The following is an 18,632-nucleotide window of genomic DNA, read 5'->3' on the forward strand; positions in this document are numbered from 1 at the left end:
TCCGTGCCGATAATCCGTGCCTAACACCGCCATTTGATAAAAACAAGAGGCTATGCGACATGCAAAGCATGGAAAAGTAAGACCCTCCATCGGGTCACTTGCTGGCTGAGCAGGACATCTGCGCCATGATGGAGAGACAGGACGCAACTTGCAGCTGCCGCGAGGAAGCAGAGGCAAGGACAGCCACGCCCACGTCCAGGGTTTGACTGGGGTTGACAAGTTCAGGGTCGCCCACAAAGCCTGCATATACGCACAGAGAAATTGCCAGTCAACAGGCGCACGACAATTTTCTCTCCGGTAGTTCCGTGATTCCGAGTGGTTCTGGTTCATCTGCAAGCTATATGCTTTGGGAGAAAGCGAATCCACACTTGGAGAAAAGAAAACCCCACAGAGTAGGTAATACGGGGTCGAGTGGGATGATGCCAATCCCAACTAGGGTCGGTTTCTGACTGGGCCAGTTCAGACGAAAAGGGTTCCCCTTCTCCGGACCAACGATGCCGAGGATGCAAAAAGCAGGGCTCTTTTACCCAAGAATCTGACAGGTATGATACGCCGTAGCGAGTATTATGTGACAGGAATGGGGTTGTGATGGAGGTTTGATCAGCTTTGTCACGCCCGTGGTTATTGGTTTCCTCGAGAGCCACATCAAACCGGTAAGTCTTACCTCACAGACCCAGCCAGACTGTGATCAGGATGAGATTCCCTGTCTAACTGTTAAATTGTTGATCTCGCGATATCCGTACATGGCTCCCAGTCGAATGTCCAAATTGGAAGCGGAGTTGGGTTCCAAGGCCCCGGATCAAGACCAGGCAAATAAGCCGCGGACTGGGGGGAGGGGGGACAGCGTCATATCTCAGAGCTTCAGAAGTGCGAAATGTGCAATTGGCAGTAGTATCACGATATGATCCTGTTAGATGACTGGTGGCGAGAGGCCATAGCTCTTGATCGACGGAGAGAATCGTCAGTCCCGTCAGTCCGCATTGACTATTTTATCTCCTTAGAAAAGAAATCATTAGTCGGAGCAATACGGCGGAAAACACAAGAGTCGAGACTCAATGGTGGCTCTCTCAGTTATCGTTTATGACCAAGTCACTAGCCTGCTGGTAAGCAGACAAGATCCCGATAACCACGCATTTGTTGCGCATCAGAATGATTAGTCAAGGCCTGCTTTGAATGTGGTTCCTCGTTGCATATGTTGCCGTGAGGATTTTGCCTTTAGGCCACTGGTAGCTGTGATTCGGCCGAAGCCGAAGGACTATCCGTTTCCGTACATGGGGTACGCTGACCGTACCCCTACTGGAAACTGCAATGACCTAGAAGATTTTTCTCATTCTCGAGGGTCGCCTGGCGGTCGGCAAGTTTGCTCATCGTACGATCCGAAAGGAGGCAGAGTAAGCCAGAGTGGACGACATGGATACCCGAGTGAAGTTAGATTGGATCGGTGGATGGGCAGCAACGGAGGACAACACTGTCTCAGTGTATCGGCCGTACGAAGAACCACTCGTTAGTTCAGCCCTTCCCGCGGCGGGACCAACGTTCGTTTAGCCAAAAAGGCTGGCGAGTCATTGCCATCGGCCGACGAATGCGAAAATTGCCAGTACGTGTGTGGGCCAGGTCGTGCGGAACCGCGGAGACTGGAGTCAACGGGGAAGCTTGGCCAGACAGAGCCGGTGCAGGTTGAGTATCACTGACCTGTCAAATGCTGGGAGAGGTGGGCGGGCAGACAGGATCGGATTATGGCCGTGATGTGTTTGTAAATGCCTCTAAGCAATTGCCGTGGCGGTCAGACGTTCAAAAGGAGGAAAGTCGAGGGTCATGACAGAAAAGAAAGTTGATGTTGGATGGAGATGGCGGAGGTCCAACGAGACCGAAGCAAACACCAGGGTCCCACAGGCCGGGGGAGCCTGCCGGAGCCAGGGGCATTGTTTGGATTCGCCAATCGAGGAAGCTCTATGGGGGTAGCAGGCGTTACTTTATGCCAGGCACGTTGCAGTGAACCTTACTAAACCCAGGTCCGAAGAGCAAGTTTGAAGTTGGCAACGCCGGGCATAAGCCGCGGTGTCATCCAACGCGGGACTTGTTTGCTTGTCAGTGTCAATCAAATTGCACTGACAGAGCGAGCTGCATTTAACAGCCGGCCGAAGTAGCCCCAAGTAACCAAGAAAATGTAACTTCGCGAGATATAATTGGGGTCAGTAGCCCATCCGTATCAGGCCCACGGGGCAGAGTCCAGTTCGATCAGATCGCCCCCGACTGACAGCTCAAGTAGTGAACAATGCGCACGATCCTGCAATCTGCTTCACTGGCGCTTACGTGGACCACCTCGAGAGTCGAAAGTGGCCTGGTCCGAATTTCTGCTCGCTGGCTAGGCGATCATTAAAAGCTACTATTCTAGCTTCCTGCCCGTTCCTTCTGTTGAGTGCGATAACTGATCGATTTGAAGACAGGATCGAAAATGCCGTTACGCTAAATCAACGAGCATCGACTCCTTAGGCTAAATGATATATCACTTCTCACTCAGCAACGGATTTTGTAGCCCATTGTCTCCAGCAATGACAATAACATGGTCCGTGAATGTGAGAAATTGGCGCCTTAAGCGACTAAGCTCCCTTTTCCTACCTGTGGACTTTGGTCACCGAACGCCATTCTCTCGGGAGAGGCTTGCCAAATGCATGCGCCATTTGAAGCGGTCGATGGGCTCTAAGCTTCACTGTCTCACTCGCGGAAGACAGCTGTCGATTGTTGATTCACAGCCACTTAAAGATCAATTTGATTAACCGGTGGGATATGGCTCTCAGAAAGTTTTGGTTGCAAGTGGCAGCGGGGATTGAGAAGGATGACGTCTCGAATTTAAGAGCGCCCGTCAGCATTCGAAGTCCAGCTCAAACCAAAGACGATCTGATGACCGGTTGACCGGATCCTATGACAGCAAACATCAAAGACCTCAGGGCTCAGGCGTGGCGTGTTTGCTTGTCCTCCTGTGCCGCATGCCAAATACTCATTCAAATTAAAATCTCTGTGTTCCGAGGTTGGCCCGCCAGGAAAAAGAAAGCAACGACGAGTGGTCAGATTATGACGTGGTTTGCATGAGCGGGGGTGGGCCTCTATAATCCGAAGAGGGAGGGGAAACGCCGGCAAAGTCAATGATAAGGAGCCACAGCATGGATCCACACGGTCGGAAGAGGGTGGTCATGTCGATGAACTGGGTGTTCCGTCCGGGCGGCATCCTGCCCTCGGCTCACCCCGTGTCGGGCACGGCTGCGGGGTATCTCATGAGGACGGAACGGCAGTGTGGGTGGGGTCCCAAGCTTCCGGAACGCATAGGCCCTCCCGCCGATGCTATCGCCGGATGTCTCCCATCATGAGATGACAACGTCATTGCTAAAGCTGGTCTCATGGTCTAGTATGCTAGACGCACCGTGGCGACTGCATGGGCCTTGGCATGCGATGCACAATGTTCAGTCGAGAAAGATGGAGATCATACCGGACGAATTGTCCCGCACTCGAGTTACCTCAGCAAAACTCAACCGAATGTGCAGCGGACGGTTGTCTCCGGCCTCAAACGCAACGAATCGAATCGTTGTGTGAGATCAGAAAACCGAGAGCCGCACAGCTCCTACTCCCGGAGGTTCAACCAATTATTTGCGCATTCATGGAAGGGAAGAAATAGCGCCTGAGCCTAGACCGTGTAATGTTTCTGCAATTGCAGTCACCATGACGTCGTTGATGAGGTATGTGGGTAACCGCTTTACCTATGCACCTACCTTATTCTACTTGTCTTGATGGCATGACGGATAACAGCTTCCTGTATGTCTTGGCTGTAGTTCGCTGCTATTGATTGCTCTTTTAATCACCGTTTTTCCAGACATCTTCGACACTTCCCAGTCTTCGATATCTCTGTGAATCTGCAGACTCAGTAACTCGACACAATTACCATGACAGACAAGTCACAATTCGAAGAAGGTACGTTGTCCACCTTCCATGAGACTGAAATATTAAAGATCAAGACTCATGATAAATTTCCAGGCTACAAGGTGCCGGTCACGGACCAGAGCTTCCCCGGCAAGGAGGGAAAACTGCCCGTCACCCCTCTTTTCGACAGAGTCCCAACTGCAGATGGCGGCTCTAAGCTGTACCAAGCTGCAGGGAAGCTCGATGGCCTGAAAGCTGTCATCACTGGTGGCGACTCTGGCATCGGTCGCGCAACAGCAATCCTCTTCGCCATGGAGGGCGCCGACTCTCTCATTGCGTATCTCCCTGACGAGGAGGAGGATGCTCAGGAAACCAAGAAGCGTGTCGAGTCCTACGGCCGCAAATGCCACCTTATTGCGACCGATATCACTGATGCCGCCAACTGCCAAAAGATTGTCGACACTGCGCTGGAGAAACTCGGTGGTATCGACATCCTTTTCAACAATGCCGCATATCAGATGATGGTTGAGAACATTCAAGACTTGAAGGAGTGAGTTCTATAAACCGAGTGGCTGCTTTTCGGGCACTAACGAAGATTACAGGGATCAATGGATTCATACCTTCAACACCAATATCCACCCCATTTTCTACCTATCTAAATACGCCTTACCTCACATGAAGAAGGGTGCAACCATCATCAACAACGCCAGCATCAATGCTTATATCGGCCGTCCCGATCTCTTGGACTACACCTCCACCAAGGGTGCCATCATCTCCTTCACTCGAGGATTGAGCAATCAGTACTGCGCTAAGGGCATCCGCGTCAACGCGATTGCACCCGGTCCTGTCTGGACTCCGCTGATCCCCGCGACCATGAACGAAAAGGCACAGAAGGAGTTTACAAGTCCCATTGGACGCCCGTCGCAACCTTCAGAGATCGCGACGTGCGTAGTATTTCTCGCTTCTACCGACAGCGCAAGCATTACGGGACAGACGATCCACTGTAATGGAGGTGTTATTGTCAACGGCTGAAAATGTGGACGAGACATTTCGTGCTACCTAGAAATCCATACGCTCGGTACAGGTTGTGGCTCTTTAGACATAGCGACTTGAATGCTCAGGTCTAGTGAATTATTGCATTACTCCATGACTTCAACTGTGCGAGACCACGACAAGACTGATTCGACTGATTGCAACAGAGAAAATGAGCCATGTCCTAGTCCCGCTCCATTTCCTATGAGGTTTTAAAGCTTCTCACAAATAGCTTTTGCACATCAAGGTATCTGCTTAGAGACTGATTCGGCCGATGGCAAGGTCCAAGACGGGAAGGTTACCCACAAGAGATTGAATAGCGTGGATGAAACAGGGGACCGGGATGAAACGAGACCAACCACAGGTCGCGAATCACCCACCAACAGGAGGGGCGAGGGGTGAGGGGCAGAAGAGAAGCGCGTCGTGCTGCGTGCATGACCTGCATTTCTAGTGTGGTTCTGGTGCATGTTGGTCGATATTGGGCGCATTTACACTGGATTGACAAGTTTGCCCTCATTGGACGACGACAGACCGAATACTGTCTAGATCATGTGAACTGTCAAGCCCCTTTATCTTACTTTCATTGTCAACAAGATGTTGATGTTTAGGAAAAGCTATTTTGGCGGGGAAACGTAAACCGGCCGAATCGGCCATAGGTGACGGCTGCCCATGTGCGATTGGCGTACGGATACTTAGTGCTGGTCCAACGACGTTTCTGTGTCATGTCTACCTTGGTTGCAAGACAGGCCGTTAACACGCGCACGCAGATCATTAGATTCCCCCTGGTTATCAGCATTTAGCAGATGTAGGTATCGCTGTTGAGCCGCAGCGGTGCAGACCATGACTTGGTTTCTATTCTGTTACATGACACGTTGAAGTTTGTTGGGACTCTATCTGGCGAACTGCTGGAACCTTGACGTCGTTCCCACTGGCGGACCAGAGTCATGTTACGGTATCCTACTGCAAAAGAGGCAGCGGGACACAATGCAAACAAAGATCTCTGGGAAACTCTATTACTGCATCGTGGTAATGGGGCGGGCCGCTGCTAAGGAAAGACAGAATGACTCTGGGCATAGCAAAGCAGATAAGTTTGTACTCTGCTACGCCAGGAAGTAAGGTCCCCTTTGTCTAGGATCTCCTGCCCGGCCAGGCGAACGGCCAATGGCACGCCAAGGCTGAGTCTGGGGGTGCTCGGCCCCCAAGAGCAGAGGTAATCTCTACCTCTCCTGTCTTGTTTTGATGCTCTCTTTCTCAGGAAAGGCTGAGCTATGTCAGGTACCAGGAACTTTGGGCTCCAGATGTGACCAGAAACGGCCCCTCCTCCAAAAAAGACGTGTCGCGCTTTCCCCTTCCCTTCTGCTCCCTGTCGCAGGCCCATCCCTTCATTTTCCCTCTCCCCCTTCCAGAACAACTCATCTGGTCTTCTTGTTTTGGGCTGAGCCACCCACACATTCTCCATCTGTTGTTTTCCTTCTTTTTCCCTCTTCTGCAACAAGAGCTTCGCCATCCTCTTCATGTCATTGTCTCTCTGGCCCTGCTGAGCTTTCTTCTTGCAACTGCTTGAACCCCTCGAGCCGTGCACAAACAGCAGCTCCAACGAGCCTTCTCCACCAACACCAAGTAAACAAACCGTCATTTTCGCATCGCATTACCGTCGCATTCCTCCCTTTCGAATACCCAAAGGCTACCATGGCCGCCGCCACATACAAGCAGTTCTTGACTGCTCCCAACTCGTCGCTGCTCGCGCCGAACGCGACGCTCTATTACATCACCACGACCACCACTTACAATGGTCCTACTGACATCATTAAGCACCTCAACATCTTGCGCAACCAGGTGAAGAAGAAGAAGGAGGAGATCCTGGATATCGTCGAGGGTCGCGATGCCATCGCCGCAGAAGTTGACACTACCCTGGAGTTCGTCACCAGCGGCGGCGCATACCTGCCTGGCCTCGATGACAACTTCCTGTCTGACCGGACTGTCTACCTTCCGATTGTTTGTGCTACCCCGCGTCCTTATTGTTGGAGCTTGGGCTTGGCTAACCGCACGTTCTTTAACAGATGCATGTTGTGAACTTCGATAGCGAGGGCAGAATCGCGCAAATTCGGCAAACGTGGGATCAGGGCGCCCTCCTCAAGCAGTGCGACATCATTGGAAAGTCGGGCCGCAACTGGCCCATCCGGGACAGCACCGAGCAAATCAAGTTGATCACCAAGGGCTTGAAGGCCAACGGCAAGGTCGATGCCGCTGCTCCCGACTTCAACGAGTTGACCCACCGATCCCGAGGCAGCTCAACCAATGTGCTCCGAGACCCCCATGCTTCTCTTTCCCTGTTTGCGCCCAGAGAGGAGCAGGAGGAAGAGGCACCCCGAGCTGTCGTGTCACCTTATGCGGGTACCCGACCTCAGCAACGGTCTTTCAACGATATTCTAGGCCCCCAGTACGAGGAGCCTAGCTCCCCCAGCGCCGGACGCGAGCGCGACGAGTCTCCAAGCAAGTTTGGCGCTCCCAAAGCTGGAGCCGGAAAGAACTTTCAGCCCAGCCGCTTGTTCGACGCCGACGAGCATGCAGATGTGCCTGATAGCCCCGAATACAAGTCTCCCGAGAAGTTCTACAGACCCAACCCCAAGAAGTTTCAGCACTTTGACTTCGCCGACGGCTCCGACCCGCAAGATACTCCCAAGCCTGCCGATGGTCGTCCTAAGGCTACCAAGCACGACAGCAGTTGGTCTTTCGACGACTTTACGACGCCGCAAAAGATCAAACCCGGAAAGACACAACGCACTCAGGACGTCCGCCATTGGGATACCGATGTGAACAACTCGGCGATTAAGGAGACTCCTGTCACCCGAAAGCCCCAGGTCAAGGGACGCCGTGAGGCCGAGGCACACTTTGATTTCGAGGATGATGGCCCGCAAAAGACACCCCGTCCCGCAGGACGACCCAAGGGCACGGCACACAACACCGGCCTCCACCTGTATGAGAACAACCTGTACAGCGAAGACGGAAAGCCCCTTCCTGGAACCGACTCTGATCGCGCATTGGGTAACATCACGAACCTCAACCATCGTCACAAGGATTTCGACCCCCATTTCGCCATGACGGATGACTCGCCGAGCCAGTCCGGCCAGCAGGGGCGACCCGCAGTCAGCGACTCCCGCAAGAAGGCGGTGAGCAACATGGACTCCCACTGGGATTCATACGACGAGTCTCCAGCCTCTCAGAAGGAGAACAAGCCCCAGGCGTCGTCAAAGGGCAAGGGCGGCATCCACATTGCTGGAGATGGCATGGGTTCGAAGAAGGCCCAAGAAGAAAAAGAAGGCGACTCGAAGGGTATCCATATTGCTGGAGACGGTATGGGTGGTAAGAAGGGTACCAACCGCAACTGGCTCTATGGAGACGACGACCTCGAGGATATCCCCAAGGCCGTCCCGCCCAAGGGTGGCTCAACTTTGACTTCGGCCCAGAAGAGCTTCTGGGACTTCTGAGCGCGACGGACGGACGCTCTGGCATTCATCAACAGACGAAGCCATCACCACTGGCCCGACGTCTTGTCCGTTCCTGTTACGATTAAATGTATTGTGTACGTTGCCCACGATTCACGGGAGCATTTTATTGCTGCCAGCATGTTGTCTCTTCTCTCAACCAGCCAACCTTTCATGGCCTCGCACGATGGTGTGGTCTAGGGGAGTAGGATATGTGGCAAGAAGAATACCTGGATGTAAAATTGCTGTACCACCCACAAGAGAGAGGGGGAGACGGAAGAAGGAAGATGGAGGAGACGTTTTGAAGTAAGGGCGAGCGGAAAGGCGAGGAAGAAAGTGCAAAATAGGTTCCTCTACCGCTTGTATTGTTGTACAGACATAGCCCATGATATCCAACAGACCGAACATATTTATACCTACTTGATCCTGTGGTGAAGTTACTACCGTGCAGGACTGACATGATGCCGTTGGAGCTAACATGGCGAGTCTGAGGTTAGGCACCTTGACCTTGTGTAGAATATTTGCCGATGTTACGGTAGGCCCGAACCCAACAGCATCTCAACTCTGCGTACCTTCCTTCCCGCCCTGAGGCTTCTTTTCTCCCCCCAGGGGAATCATTCGGCGGGGCGGCGTGAGCCCCAAGGTCAGTATTTCCCCCTGCATTCCTTTTTTTTCATTTTTTTCTCTCCTATCTCTCTTGGAAGTGAAGACGCGGTGGATGAAGGTGATTAAGACACTGCTCGTTAGACGTATACTATGCTGCAGACAATACTATTTATTGTAGCCATCCACCATTCTAGAAGAGCTTCATTCTGATGCTCCTCCTTGCTCATAAAAAACTATGGCGGATATCTCAAAGTACTTCACCTCCGCAGGCATATAATATACCATGGCATCAACATAAATAATGAGAAAACAATGTACCAAGATCCCCTTCCCCCGCACAAAATATCCATACGCCACGCTATTCATATCCCTCGCTTCCAGAATCCAAAAGATCAAAATATAGATAAGGTAATTTCCTAAACTGCTTCTGCACGCCCAACACGGCAGCAAACCCCCTCAACGACCCGAGAGGCTCAACACAAAAATTTGTACACGCGCTTCCATCTCGGCCACGACCGCCTCTCCTCCTGCTCCTGAGCAACGAGGATGCCGAGGTTAAAGTCTCGACGGCCCGTGCTAACGTCCATGTCCTCGATACGGATAAAGACCGTCCGGAAGTAAAACTTGTGCACAACGTACATGATGGCCACGATGGGGAACGCGGCATACCGCAAAAAGAAATTCTTGGCCACGGACTCGGCGTCCCACGTCTCCCAGCCGACAGGGAAGGCGCCGACCCAGAACTGGGCGATGAGGACGAGGACGTTCATGACGAGGCCGCACCATGAGCCGATGACGCCGACCTGGGAGCGGAAGGCGAGCTCGTGCAAACCATGGCCCTTGCGTGCCCAGGCGTGGCGGAAGCGGATGTGACAGAGGCAGATGGAGGCCCATGTGAAGATGGATGAGAGGCCCGAGATGGCGAGGAGCCAGTCGAGAACTTGGTCCTGCTGCTTTAGGTCGGCGAGGTAGGCGAGGAGGCCGACGGCGGATGCGACGCCGATGGCCGTCAGAGGGCGACCTTTGCGGTCGACGTAAGAGAGGAAGCGCGGGGCCTGGTGCTGGTCTGCTAGAGCGGCGAGGGTTCGGGAGGAACCAAAGACGGCGGAGTTGCCGACTGATAGGACGGCGATGAGGATGACGGCGTTCATGACGGAGGGCAGTATATCGATCTGGGCGTTCTCGATGGCAATAACAAATGGGGAGGCGGTCGCATCGGCGGCGGAGGAAGCACCAAGGAGGCGGGGTTCGTTGTAGGGTACCAGGAGCCCAATCAGAGTAAGGGCCACAACGTAGAACAGGGTGATGCGCCAAAACACCTGCTTAATGGCGGTTGGGAGGGATTTGCGAGGGTTCGCTGCTTCGGCCGCTGCCAACCCCACCAACTCGGTGCCGGCGAAAGCAAAGGCGGCGGTGACGAAAACGCTACAGAGGCCTTTGAAGCCATTATGGAATGCGCCTGGCTTTTGCCAGAATCGGCCGCCAATGTAGCCCGAATCTGGGGTCCCGCCGCAGTTGAGGACGATCCCTAGCAAGCTGCTTCGTGGTCAGAACTAGAGCCCTACGCCGACGGATAGGAGCTTGAGACTTACATGAAGCCGATTACTGCGATAATTTTGATGATGGAGAAAATGAATTCGGCCTCACCATACCCTTTAATACCAAACAGGTTGATAGCGACGATGCCAATAAGGAAGATGGTGACGAAGTAAGCCTTGGTAATGCCCTCATCCCAGTACGTTATTGTGATTGCAGCCGCGATAATTTCGAGCGGTAGTACAATAAGCCATTGTAGTGCATAGCTGTTGTGTTGTTTTGTCAGCGGCCTGGTGACAGATGATGCGCGCGTGCTGCTGCATATACTCACTTCCAACCCATGGCGAAACCCCACGACGGGTCCAAAAATCGCGTGGAGTATGCCGAGAACGAACCCGCAACGGGGAACGCAACAGCCAACTCTCCCAAAGCCTGACAAGTGCAGTATAACATGGCGCCCACGAGCGAAAAGGCAATCAGCAACGATGCCGGCCCGCCCACCTCGAGCGCCTGTCCAGAAGCCACGAAGAGTCCCGTCCCGATGGAACCGCCAATGGCAATCATCTGCAAATGCCGGCCCTTGAGCTTTCTCGAGAGGAGAGAGTGCGAGGTCTGCAGGTTGGCGAGGCGGATGTCGTAGTAGTGCACGCCGTTCAGCACCCTCTCGTGGCCGGGCTCGAGGTCCAGGGACGAGTTGCTCTTTGGCCTGTGGATGCTGCCGTTGGACATCTGGGTCGGCGCGCGCCTGAAGCTCTCGAGCACGCGGCTCAGGACGCCCGGCGCGGGGCTCGGGTCGTAAATGGGTTCCCGCCGCATGCTGTAGCTGCTCCCGAGGGTGAGGGAGTCTTCCTTGATCTTGATCGCACTGAGTTCCACGTCCTCGTTGTACGGCGCCATGCCCGCCTCCGCAGCTGGTCGGTATGTAAATGGTAGATCTCTCGAGACTAGTGGGGGCCGTGTACACCGCTCGTCGCGGGGAAAATGTTCGGACTGACTCTGAGTCTGGTCGTGTTCGAATGGGTAAGGTATCGTGTATATCGGTCGTTCGGTGAGATACTGCGTTGTGCTTCGGGTCGCTCGTTCGGTGAGACTTGGCGCAGTTCAGGCATCGGTCACCCCCGTCGAGAATCGCATGCCTGTTGCCGAGGGTATCTGGGTTCGTAGAAGTAAGGTCTGACACCGATAAGAAGCCTGTAGATGGTCTCGAAGTATTGGCGCAATCGTTCGTGTACAGCGTAGTGAGTTCGCGGGTTGGGAAATTGGTAGGCTTCGGTATCTATGCCTCATACTAGGGGAAAGACGACGTTTCCGTGTAATAGTCGTTGCGATGAAAAGCGACGGACTGCCGCCACCTAAAGGGGTTGGGTGACTGAGCGTGTGTGGTGAGGCTTATCATGCTGGGCCGACCAGTGCAGTTGCCGCATTGGCGTTCAAAGGTGACAGGATGGGATGGCTTGCTGGTCTAATCTGGCGACAAGGATACCCCCCCGACTGACAGACGAGAGTCCAAGACGCCTCTTTTGGTCCTTCAGAACGTCGGCGACAGGACGAACTGGCTCGGATTGGGGGGTGCGACACTGGCGCGGACGAATGAGGGGAGAGGGGGTCATGGCTGGGACAGGCTCGAATCCTTCAATTGTCCCTTGGCAATTGGCAGTTAGTTGCACTTGTCAGTGTGCCCCCCAAACCTTGCCCCCCCAAAGTCGCCCTTTTGTTACTTTTGAGTCCACTTCGCTATCTCCCTCGTCCGTCCGTGCCTCTCCGGGCAGACTCCAGCACATCTCTCGCTTACGGCTTGCCCGCTGTTACAATCGGTATCCCATACGGGCATGTGCTTGTCTGGGGTGCTTTAATTAATGGAGGCAACATGACGGGAAGCCATAGGTCGTCCAAATAGGAAGCTGTTAGGCTCCACCGGAGGAGCGATCCTGACCGTCCGAGTCGTCCAATTCTTTGCCCCCATCGTGGGTTATAATAGTTGCTCAAGTCAATGTTCGCTTCCATTTGGACGCGGAATGATGACACCTGCTGAGCGCCGGAGCAAAATTCCTAATTGACTTTGTCCAACATGCAGGTGTCTTGCCCTGCAGTCTGTTCGCAACTCTGTTTGCAGCTTGCCTCAGACGTAACGTTTGACAGGCGCACAGATTGAAGCAGGCTGTCATCCCACGCCCCACATGCATCGAGGCACATGCTTTCTTTCAATACCTGATAACAGAGTACACCATCTTTGATCTTTACTCTCTTGGTGAGTTGTGAGAATGAATCCACTTGCAGTTGTAGCCACTAGTACCTCGCAGTACAGATACGTTCTGGAACAGGACCTCAAAAGTGGTGTCGTACGAACATTGTAAACAGATACGTTGGTTCTTGCTTTTGTTTTTTTACAACTGCTAAATCATCTTCCCATACAACGCCAGACTGTGCCGTTTGAGTGCGATGCCTCCAACGACAAAGACATGCTACTTTATATAAACATGCTCTCCCTGACTTTCATCACAGGTGAGCCTACATCAACGATATCATGCTTGTTCCTCCTTTTGCTCCGTTTTCGCTACAATCAGCTTTCCGCTGGCGTCTCTTGGCTTGCGCTGCCAGCCTGTGCTGAATAGCTTGCCCATATCGAAACGGGGGAGCGGATGCGCTTCCGTGTTGAAGACAACCTTATCCATGGGCAACAAGTCATCCGGTGAGAAAAGGAGGTAGAAGTACTTGAGGGTCTCGGCCTAGTCATGTCGTGTTAGTTAGATGCTGTGGCTCAATATTCACGCAGGGTCCTACTTACCATCCAGAAACTTTCAAGGTTGTCGCGCGTAACTGGCGGGATCGTGTTGGCGTTGCTCAAACTCGTAAAGCCTCCACCATCCTCGACCGACGTGTAGTTGACAAACGACTTGAACATCTCCCAGCCCCATTCACGGTACTTGATGTCGCCAGTGATTCTCCACATGTAAAAGACACTTTCAATGGTCTCTGGTCGTTGGAGATTGTGGACATCCTGAGAGTGAACGTCAAAGTCCTGTCGCCACTTGGCATGCGGATCCGGATCAAAGTCCTTGGGTGGGTGGTGCGAAGCCGAGGGAGACGCGGGTGGGTCGTCGATGTTGAAGTAAGTGATTTCGGCGGCAAGCCCTGTCGCCATCCACTTGTACATGCCCCAGCAGGTCTGCATGAGCTCGCGGGCCAGCTTCATGTCCTCGTCCTTCTTCTTGTTCCACGTGGGGAGTTTTCTGGCCTCTGCCTCGGGAATACCTCCCGTCGCTCCCAAAGCAATGGTACCGGGCATGAAGCAGACAAGGTGGTCCATCTTTGGAGAGAGTTCGTGGTTCAGGCCTGAGGGGCGCTCTCCAAGAACAGTAAACCCAGAGGGCTTGCTGTAGGTGATCAGGTGCTTGCGGACTCCTGCGAGGGCTTCGTCCCACATCTCCAGGTAAACGGGCTCCTGTTTGTTCGTCTGCAGATACTGCTTGATCAGGTACTCATAGTACGAGTCTCCGCGGGAGCCTAGGCGAATGTTGTCTCCCCTGAACTCTCCCGTCGTGGCGTAGAGGTAGATGGGGACCAGTCCGTCCTGGGCACCGTTGTCGTCGACTACCTTCATGACCCGCTCGACCTTGTCCCAGAAGTCCTTTTCGCCCGTCAGCTTGGCTAGGTACTTGAATTCGAGCTGTAGTGTCGTCGTCTCAGCGGTTGAGGAGGCGCCACCGTCAGCGTGAGAGACGATGCCCTTGTAAGTGGCCAGGTTGACGCTGGCGTAAGGAACTCCTGACGGCGAGTCGAAAGCGCTCATCAGACGGTCGGCCAGATCCTTTGCCTTTTCCAGGTATAAATCCTCGCCAGGCGCACCCGGGTCGTCGTCTTTGATCGCGGCTAGTTCGGGGAACTCGGTCGATAGGTAATGCGCAGAGAGAAGGCCGCCCATCATTCTGATGGTTGTCTCGAACGTGTTGACGTCTTGGTCTTGATCCCACGTCAAGTCGTTGGCAAGCCATTGCCTTGCATGGCTCAAACGTGATGTCAAGTTCATCAGCATCATGGTGTCGAGCGAGTCGATAATGATCCAACCAAGTCCCTTGGGTGCCATCTGCCGTCCGGTCTTCGCGATAGGGTGGTACTCGTCGTATCCTGTCGCCAAACTCGGCCATTAGCTTCCGAACTCCATTAACGAAGACAACGTTACCAGCAACGTCAAAGTCTTACCCCAAGCATAGCGCTCATAGGCATCCCAGCTGAGCTCAAAGGCCTCAACTACCCTCTCCCGTCTCTTGAGCCAGTCTACCTTCTTGCCCGTGGGCTCCGTCGCACCAAGCCAACCAGTCCATGTCGTTGCCGACTCGCGGGCCTTGGAACCCTCGGAAAAGAAGCCAAAGAACCAAAGGCCTGTCACGAAGCAGAACAGGGTGACGAGGATGGAGCGCTTCCGCCGCCAGAGAGGCCGAAACCTCCGGCTTGCGTGGTGGGCATAGGGCTTGTCCTTGTACATGGGAAGCTGGCCCTTTGTACCCAGGAGATCTTCTACCCGCCCCTGCACACCGTGGAAGATACCAGAGTTGCCTCCACGGTAGGATCGGCTGCTGTTGGCGGAGGCGCCCCAGTATCTGTCTTCGAGTTGTCGCTGGGGATTGCTAAAGGAGGGGACGTTCTTTGGGACATTGAAAGACATGTCGTTCAGCGCAGTGGCTCCGGCCTCGACTGCTTTTTCTTTGATGTTCTGGGCAGCTCGGGCGGCCGTGACTTTGAAAACGCTAAGGGCGGAGTTCTGGTGTAGATTGAAAGGGTCGCGAACATTCATATTACGCTCTCAGCATTGTCGCAGTGTGGATCCGGCGGTTTCGAGCAAACGACGTGGGACGGGATGAACAGGTCGCAAACCTCGGGGGTCAACAACCTTGGAGGGAAAAGACTGTGAAAGAGAAATGCAAAGACTGGTGCTCCGATTCAACCCCCAGCAGCTTTGAGGAATGACAGTTGTACTGTGATGGGGTGCGATGTAGGAAAAAAAGAGAGACAAGAGCAACCAGAGACTGAGACTACACCCACTGTACCTAAGGTATCTACGTAGGTAAGGAATCTCGATGATGTGGACTTTCTGGCCCAGCTAGAGCGGGCCCGGGGTCAGCGAGTAACGCCTCTCAGTCGCGCAAAAGCGTCTGAAAGCTAAGGTGCCGAGTACTGACACGGCGACCACTTTACCCGCCAACCCACTGTCTTTCCTCACAGAGCCAGCTCGCTAGTGGACGAGAGAGGAACCCGTGGAAAGGCCGGCAAGAGGAGCGGGCTTGGCCTTGGCCTTTCTGCCGCCAAATGGAATAATACCCTTACTGGGCACGTATGAGAAAAGGCCACCTGTACGGAGTACTCCGTACGGACAACCTGGAAGCTGCCTACGTACCTTTCCTAGCCACTCCCATCGAGTCGCGGCGGAAGGTGGGTAGCCGATAGAGAGGGACCCTGGAAACCACGCGTGTCACGGATAGCACTGAGCTTAGGTAGCACGTAGGTCGGCTTGGAGCCTGCCCTGTGTTTTTTTCTTGCCGGCACAAATACATGCCGATCCATCCGACGTTGAGCCAGTACGTGATTCCCAAGGTAATGTCACTGGCACATTGGCAGCGGGACTGTCATGTCGGCCTTCGTTCACTGTCGACAGTGAGAGACAGAAGACCTACGCCTAGGAGCCATTGAGGTTCGGATACTTTACGAAAAGGAGTTCCAGGCATTGAAGGTCTTGCATTCAAGCTACAAAATGCTACCTACCACTGATCTATAAGTACCGGTATCCGTAGTCGACTTAAAGGTTGGGTATCCGTAAAGTCGGTGGGGCTCCCAAGGGCACACCCGACCGACCCCCAACTCGCCGTTCAGTCGATGGCCTGCATCCGAGCATCACAACTTCAGGCGGGATACGGTCCGGAGAAACAGACGTCTGCCGCATCGAACACCCCGACATCGCCTCGGTCTATGTTCATATCGTACGTGTGAGTCAACGAGGAGCGGAGTCTGCCTTCTAGTGCCACGACTGGTCTTTCCCTTCAAAGACGATTTTGTATCCCCCTCACCAGTCGAATTCTTAGCGATATTCGGACCCATTGCACAGGAAGTGAGAAACGCAGATCCATCGTTGGGAGTCAAACACTGTCTACGTTCAAAATGTCGTTGAGGAACTTCCCATTCTTGACTCCTGAGGAGTTTTCCGAAATATGCCATCACTTCGATAGCCAATATTGCCGTGCCACCCTGGGCCCGATGCGACGGCGTTGGAAAATGAGGGTATGCACGGCACTTGATACATCATTCGCCTCGGGCGTTGAATACACTACTTATTTACAAATCGTCCGGCCACTCGAGGCTACGTTGGACTGCGGCGATCTCTCCTCCGTTCTGGACAACTTCTCATTTGGCGAGAGTGCTTCGGACAAGGACGCTCTGGGACTAGGTGACGAGGCAATGATTGATGCTGAAGAGTCTGACGAGGTAATGTCCGACTCTTGATGTACGACGACACACTGCTTTAGCTCACATACGCTCAGGCTGCGCTCGCCAAGTCACACGTTCCTGATTCCGGTCACGTCGTCTACGAAGTGCATTGGCATCCCACATATCGGATGCCTTGCCTGTGGTTCACATTACATGGACTACCAGCCGACGAGCCTGCATTTAACCTTGACACTGTCTTTCGAAGACTCGTGCCCGATCAGTTCAAGGATGCTCTCCGAAGGTCCAGTGGCATCGGAGGAATCTCTGGCGATGTAAGTGGGCATCAGCTGCGGACCAGTCAATTAAGTCTTCTGAAAGAGACCATCTGTAGATCTGTACTAACAATCGAGGTCGCAGCACCACCCCCTCACGGGATTACCGTCATTCTTCATTCATCCATGCCTGCTCGGGGACGCCATGTCGGGGTTCAACTGTTCCAAGGAGCAGTACATGATGCTATGGCTCGGCCTGGTAGGCGGATGCGTCGGGCTTTGGGTGCCCAAAGAGATGGCCCTGGAATCAACCGGCTGAAGCTCGCCGGCGCCGGGACCCTCCTGCCTACCTTACTTTCACCGTGGTTGAAAACAAGTGCAAGACTAAGATTCTCAATCGTCGTCACTGTCCTCTTCCATGGCAACATCACTGTCCTCGTCTTCCTCCTCGTCTCTGGTCCGTTTCTGGCCTCTTGCATCAGCAGTTTGGGCGTCAGCCATGGTTTGATCACCACCAGCTGCTGGCTTCGCCGTGGCGGCCCCTGCGACAGCCCCTGATGCGGCACCAGGTGCGGGGGCGTTGAAGATACTCTTCTGAAGATCCGTCACTTCGGTGCTGGAAGCTCCTGCTGTCGAGTTTGGCATTTTGTATGTGCCGTCTAATTTGGCAACGAAGTCGGACTTGGACTTTGCGTACTGAACGGTCTGTTCACGCGTCAGCGAACCGTCTCACAATCCACTACTCAGGGTTGCATACCAGGGGCCGACCGAGGAACTCAAAGCCTTCAAGGGAGCGCATGGCCTGGGTTGCTGTTTGGATATCGCGGAAGGTGACATGGGCTTGTCCTCGCATCTTCATAGTCTTCATGGCGACGATGTCGAGAACGGGGCCGTAGGTGGAGAACAGCAAGTAGAGTTCGGTTCGCAGGTCGGCTTTTTGTATCTTGTTGGACGGGAGATTTGTGACATAGAGCCTACAATCATGAGCGAGCGCCCCTTGTTTTCGGGGGTTCTGACTTACGTCTGGTTCGGAGCGACAGTCGCAACTTTGGCGGGTAGTGATGCATTTGGCGCGAGGCCGCGGGGAGGAGCGACCGCTGCCATTGTGCAATGTGATGAACTGGAGGGCAAGATGATATGAGGCCGTTGCGGAAATCGTCGGCTGTTCGACAAGGGAATTCGGCGTGGGCGTGATCTCGAGATGGCGCGTAGAGATATTCGTCGTCGTTGAATCGTCGCGGTTCCGATTTTTTGTGATGAACGTCCGGCCACCGCACTTTAGTTGGTCAAGCAGCCTTTGGAGCTTCACTGCTAGCACCGCCAATCGATTCCAAGGACGCCCGGGTGTGGCCTTAGGTTCAGAGCTGTGCAG

The 18,632-nt window shown here is 53.8% G+C and overlaps 6 protein-coding genes across 6 annotated transcripts; 3 read left to right on the plus strand and 3 right to left on the minus strand.

The window, feature by feature from the left end:
- Window positions 1-3,935: 3,935 nt before the first annotated feature.
- On the plus strand, window positions 3,936-4,944 carry BDP55DRAFT_542540 (short-chain dehydrogenase; the record flags this gene model as incomplete). The annotated part of the gene is made up of 2 exons (XM_060568320.1): window positions 3,936-4,462; window positions 4,515-4,944. The coding sequence occupies 2 exons, from the start codon at window positions 3,936-3,938 to the stop codon at window positions 4,942-4,944; spliced, it is 957 nt and encodes a 318-aa protein (XP_060435348.1).
- Window positions 4,945-6,633: 1,689 nt separating this feature from the next.
- BDP55DRAFT_690448 (uncharacterized protein) lies at window positions 6,634-8,432 on the plus strand (the record flags this gene model as incomplete). Its single annotated transcript, XM_060576859.1, has 2 exons — window positions 6,634-6,939; window positions 7,005-8,432. The coding sequence occupies 2 exons, from the start codon at window positions 6,634-6,636 to the stop codon at window positions 8,430-8,432; spliced, it is 1,734 nt and encodes a 577-aa protein (XP_060435349.1).
- Window positions 8,433-9,508: 1,076 nt separating this feature from the next.
- Window positions 9,509-11,468, minus strand: BDP55DRAFT_627280 (amino acid permease; the record flags this gene model as incomplete). The annotated part of the gene is made up of 3 exons (XM_060571737.1): window positions 9,509-10,571; window positions 10,628-10,837; window positions 10,903-11,468. The coding sequence occupies 3 exons, from the start codon at window positions 11,466-11,468 to the stop codon at window positions 9,509-9,511; spliced, it is 1,839 nt and encodes a 612-aa protein (XP_060435350.1).
- A 1,625-nt stretch (window positions 11,469-13,093) lies between these two features.
- BDP55DRAFT_542381 (family 47 glycosyl hydrolase) lies at window positions 13,094-15,363 on the minus strand (the record flags this gene model as incomplete). The annotated part of the gene is made up of 3 exons (XM_060568311.1): window positions 13,094-13,297; window positions 13,357-14,696; window positions 14,772-15,363. 3 exons carry the CDS (start codon window positions 15,361-15,363, stop codon window positions 13,094-13,096), a joined length of 2,136 nt encoding a protein of 711 aa, XP_060435351.1.
- Window positions 15,364-16,489: 1,126 nt separating this feature from the next.
- Window positions 16,490-17,674, plus strand: BDP55DRAFT_271160 (uncharacterized protein). The gene is made up of 3 exons (XM_060566418.1): window positions 16,490-17,045; window positions 17,102-17,320; window positions 17,406-17,674. Exons 1-3 carry the CDS (start codon window positions 16,722-16,724, stop codon window positions 17,577-17,579), a joined length of 717 nt encoding a protein of 238 aa, XP_060435352.1. The 5' UTR covers window positions 16,490-16,721; the 3' UTR covers window positions 17,580-17,674.
- On the minus strand, window positions 17,398-18,574 carry BDP55DRAFT_271154 (uncharacterized protein). The gene is made up of 3 exons (XM_060566417.1): window positions 18,282-18,574; window positions 18,018-18,234; window positions 17,398-17,965 (listed from the first exon to the last, which is right to left on the minus strand). The coding sequence occupies exons 1-3, from the start codon at window positions 18,362-18,364 to the stop codon at window positions 17,654-17,656; spliced, it is 612 nt and encodes a 203-aa protein (XP_060435353.1). The 5' UTR covers window positions 18,365-18,574; the 3' UTR covers window positions 17,398-17,653.
- Between the last annotated feature and the right edge of the window lie 58 nt (window positions 18,575-18,632).

This window comes from Colletotrichum godetiae (genome assembly GCF_030913485.1).
Source record: "Colletotrichum godetiae strain CBS 193.32 chromosome Unknown BDP55scaffold_4, whole genome shotgun sequence".
NCBI lineage: Eukaryota > Fungi > Ascomycota > Sordariomycetes > Glomerellales > Glomerellaceae > Colletotrichum > Colletotrichum godetiae.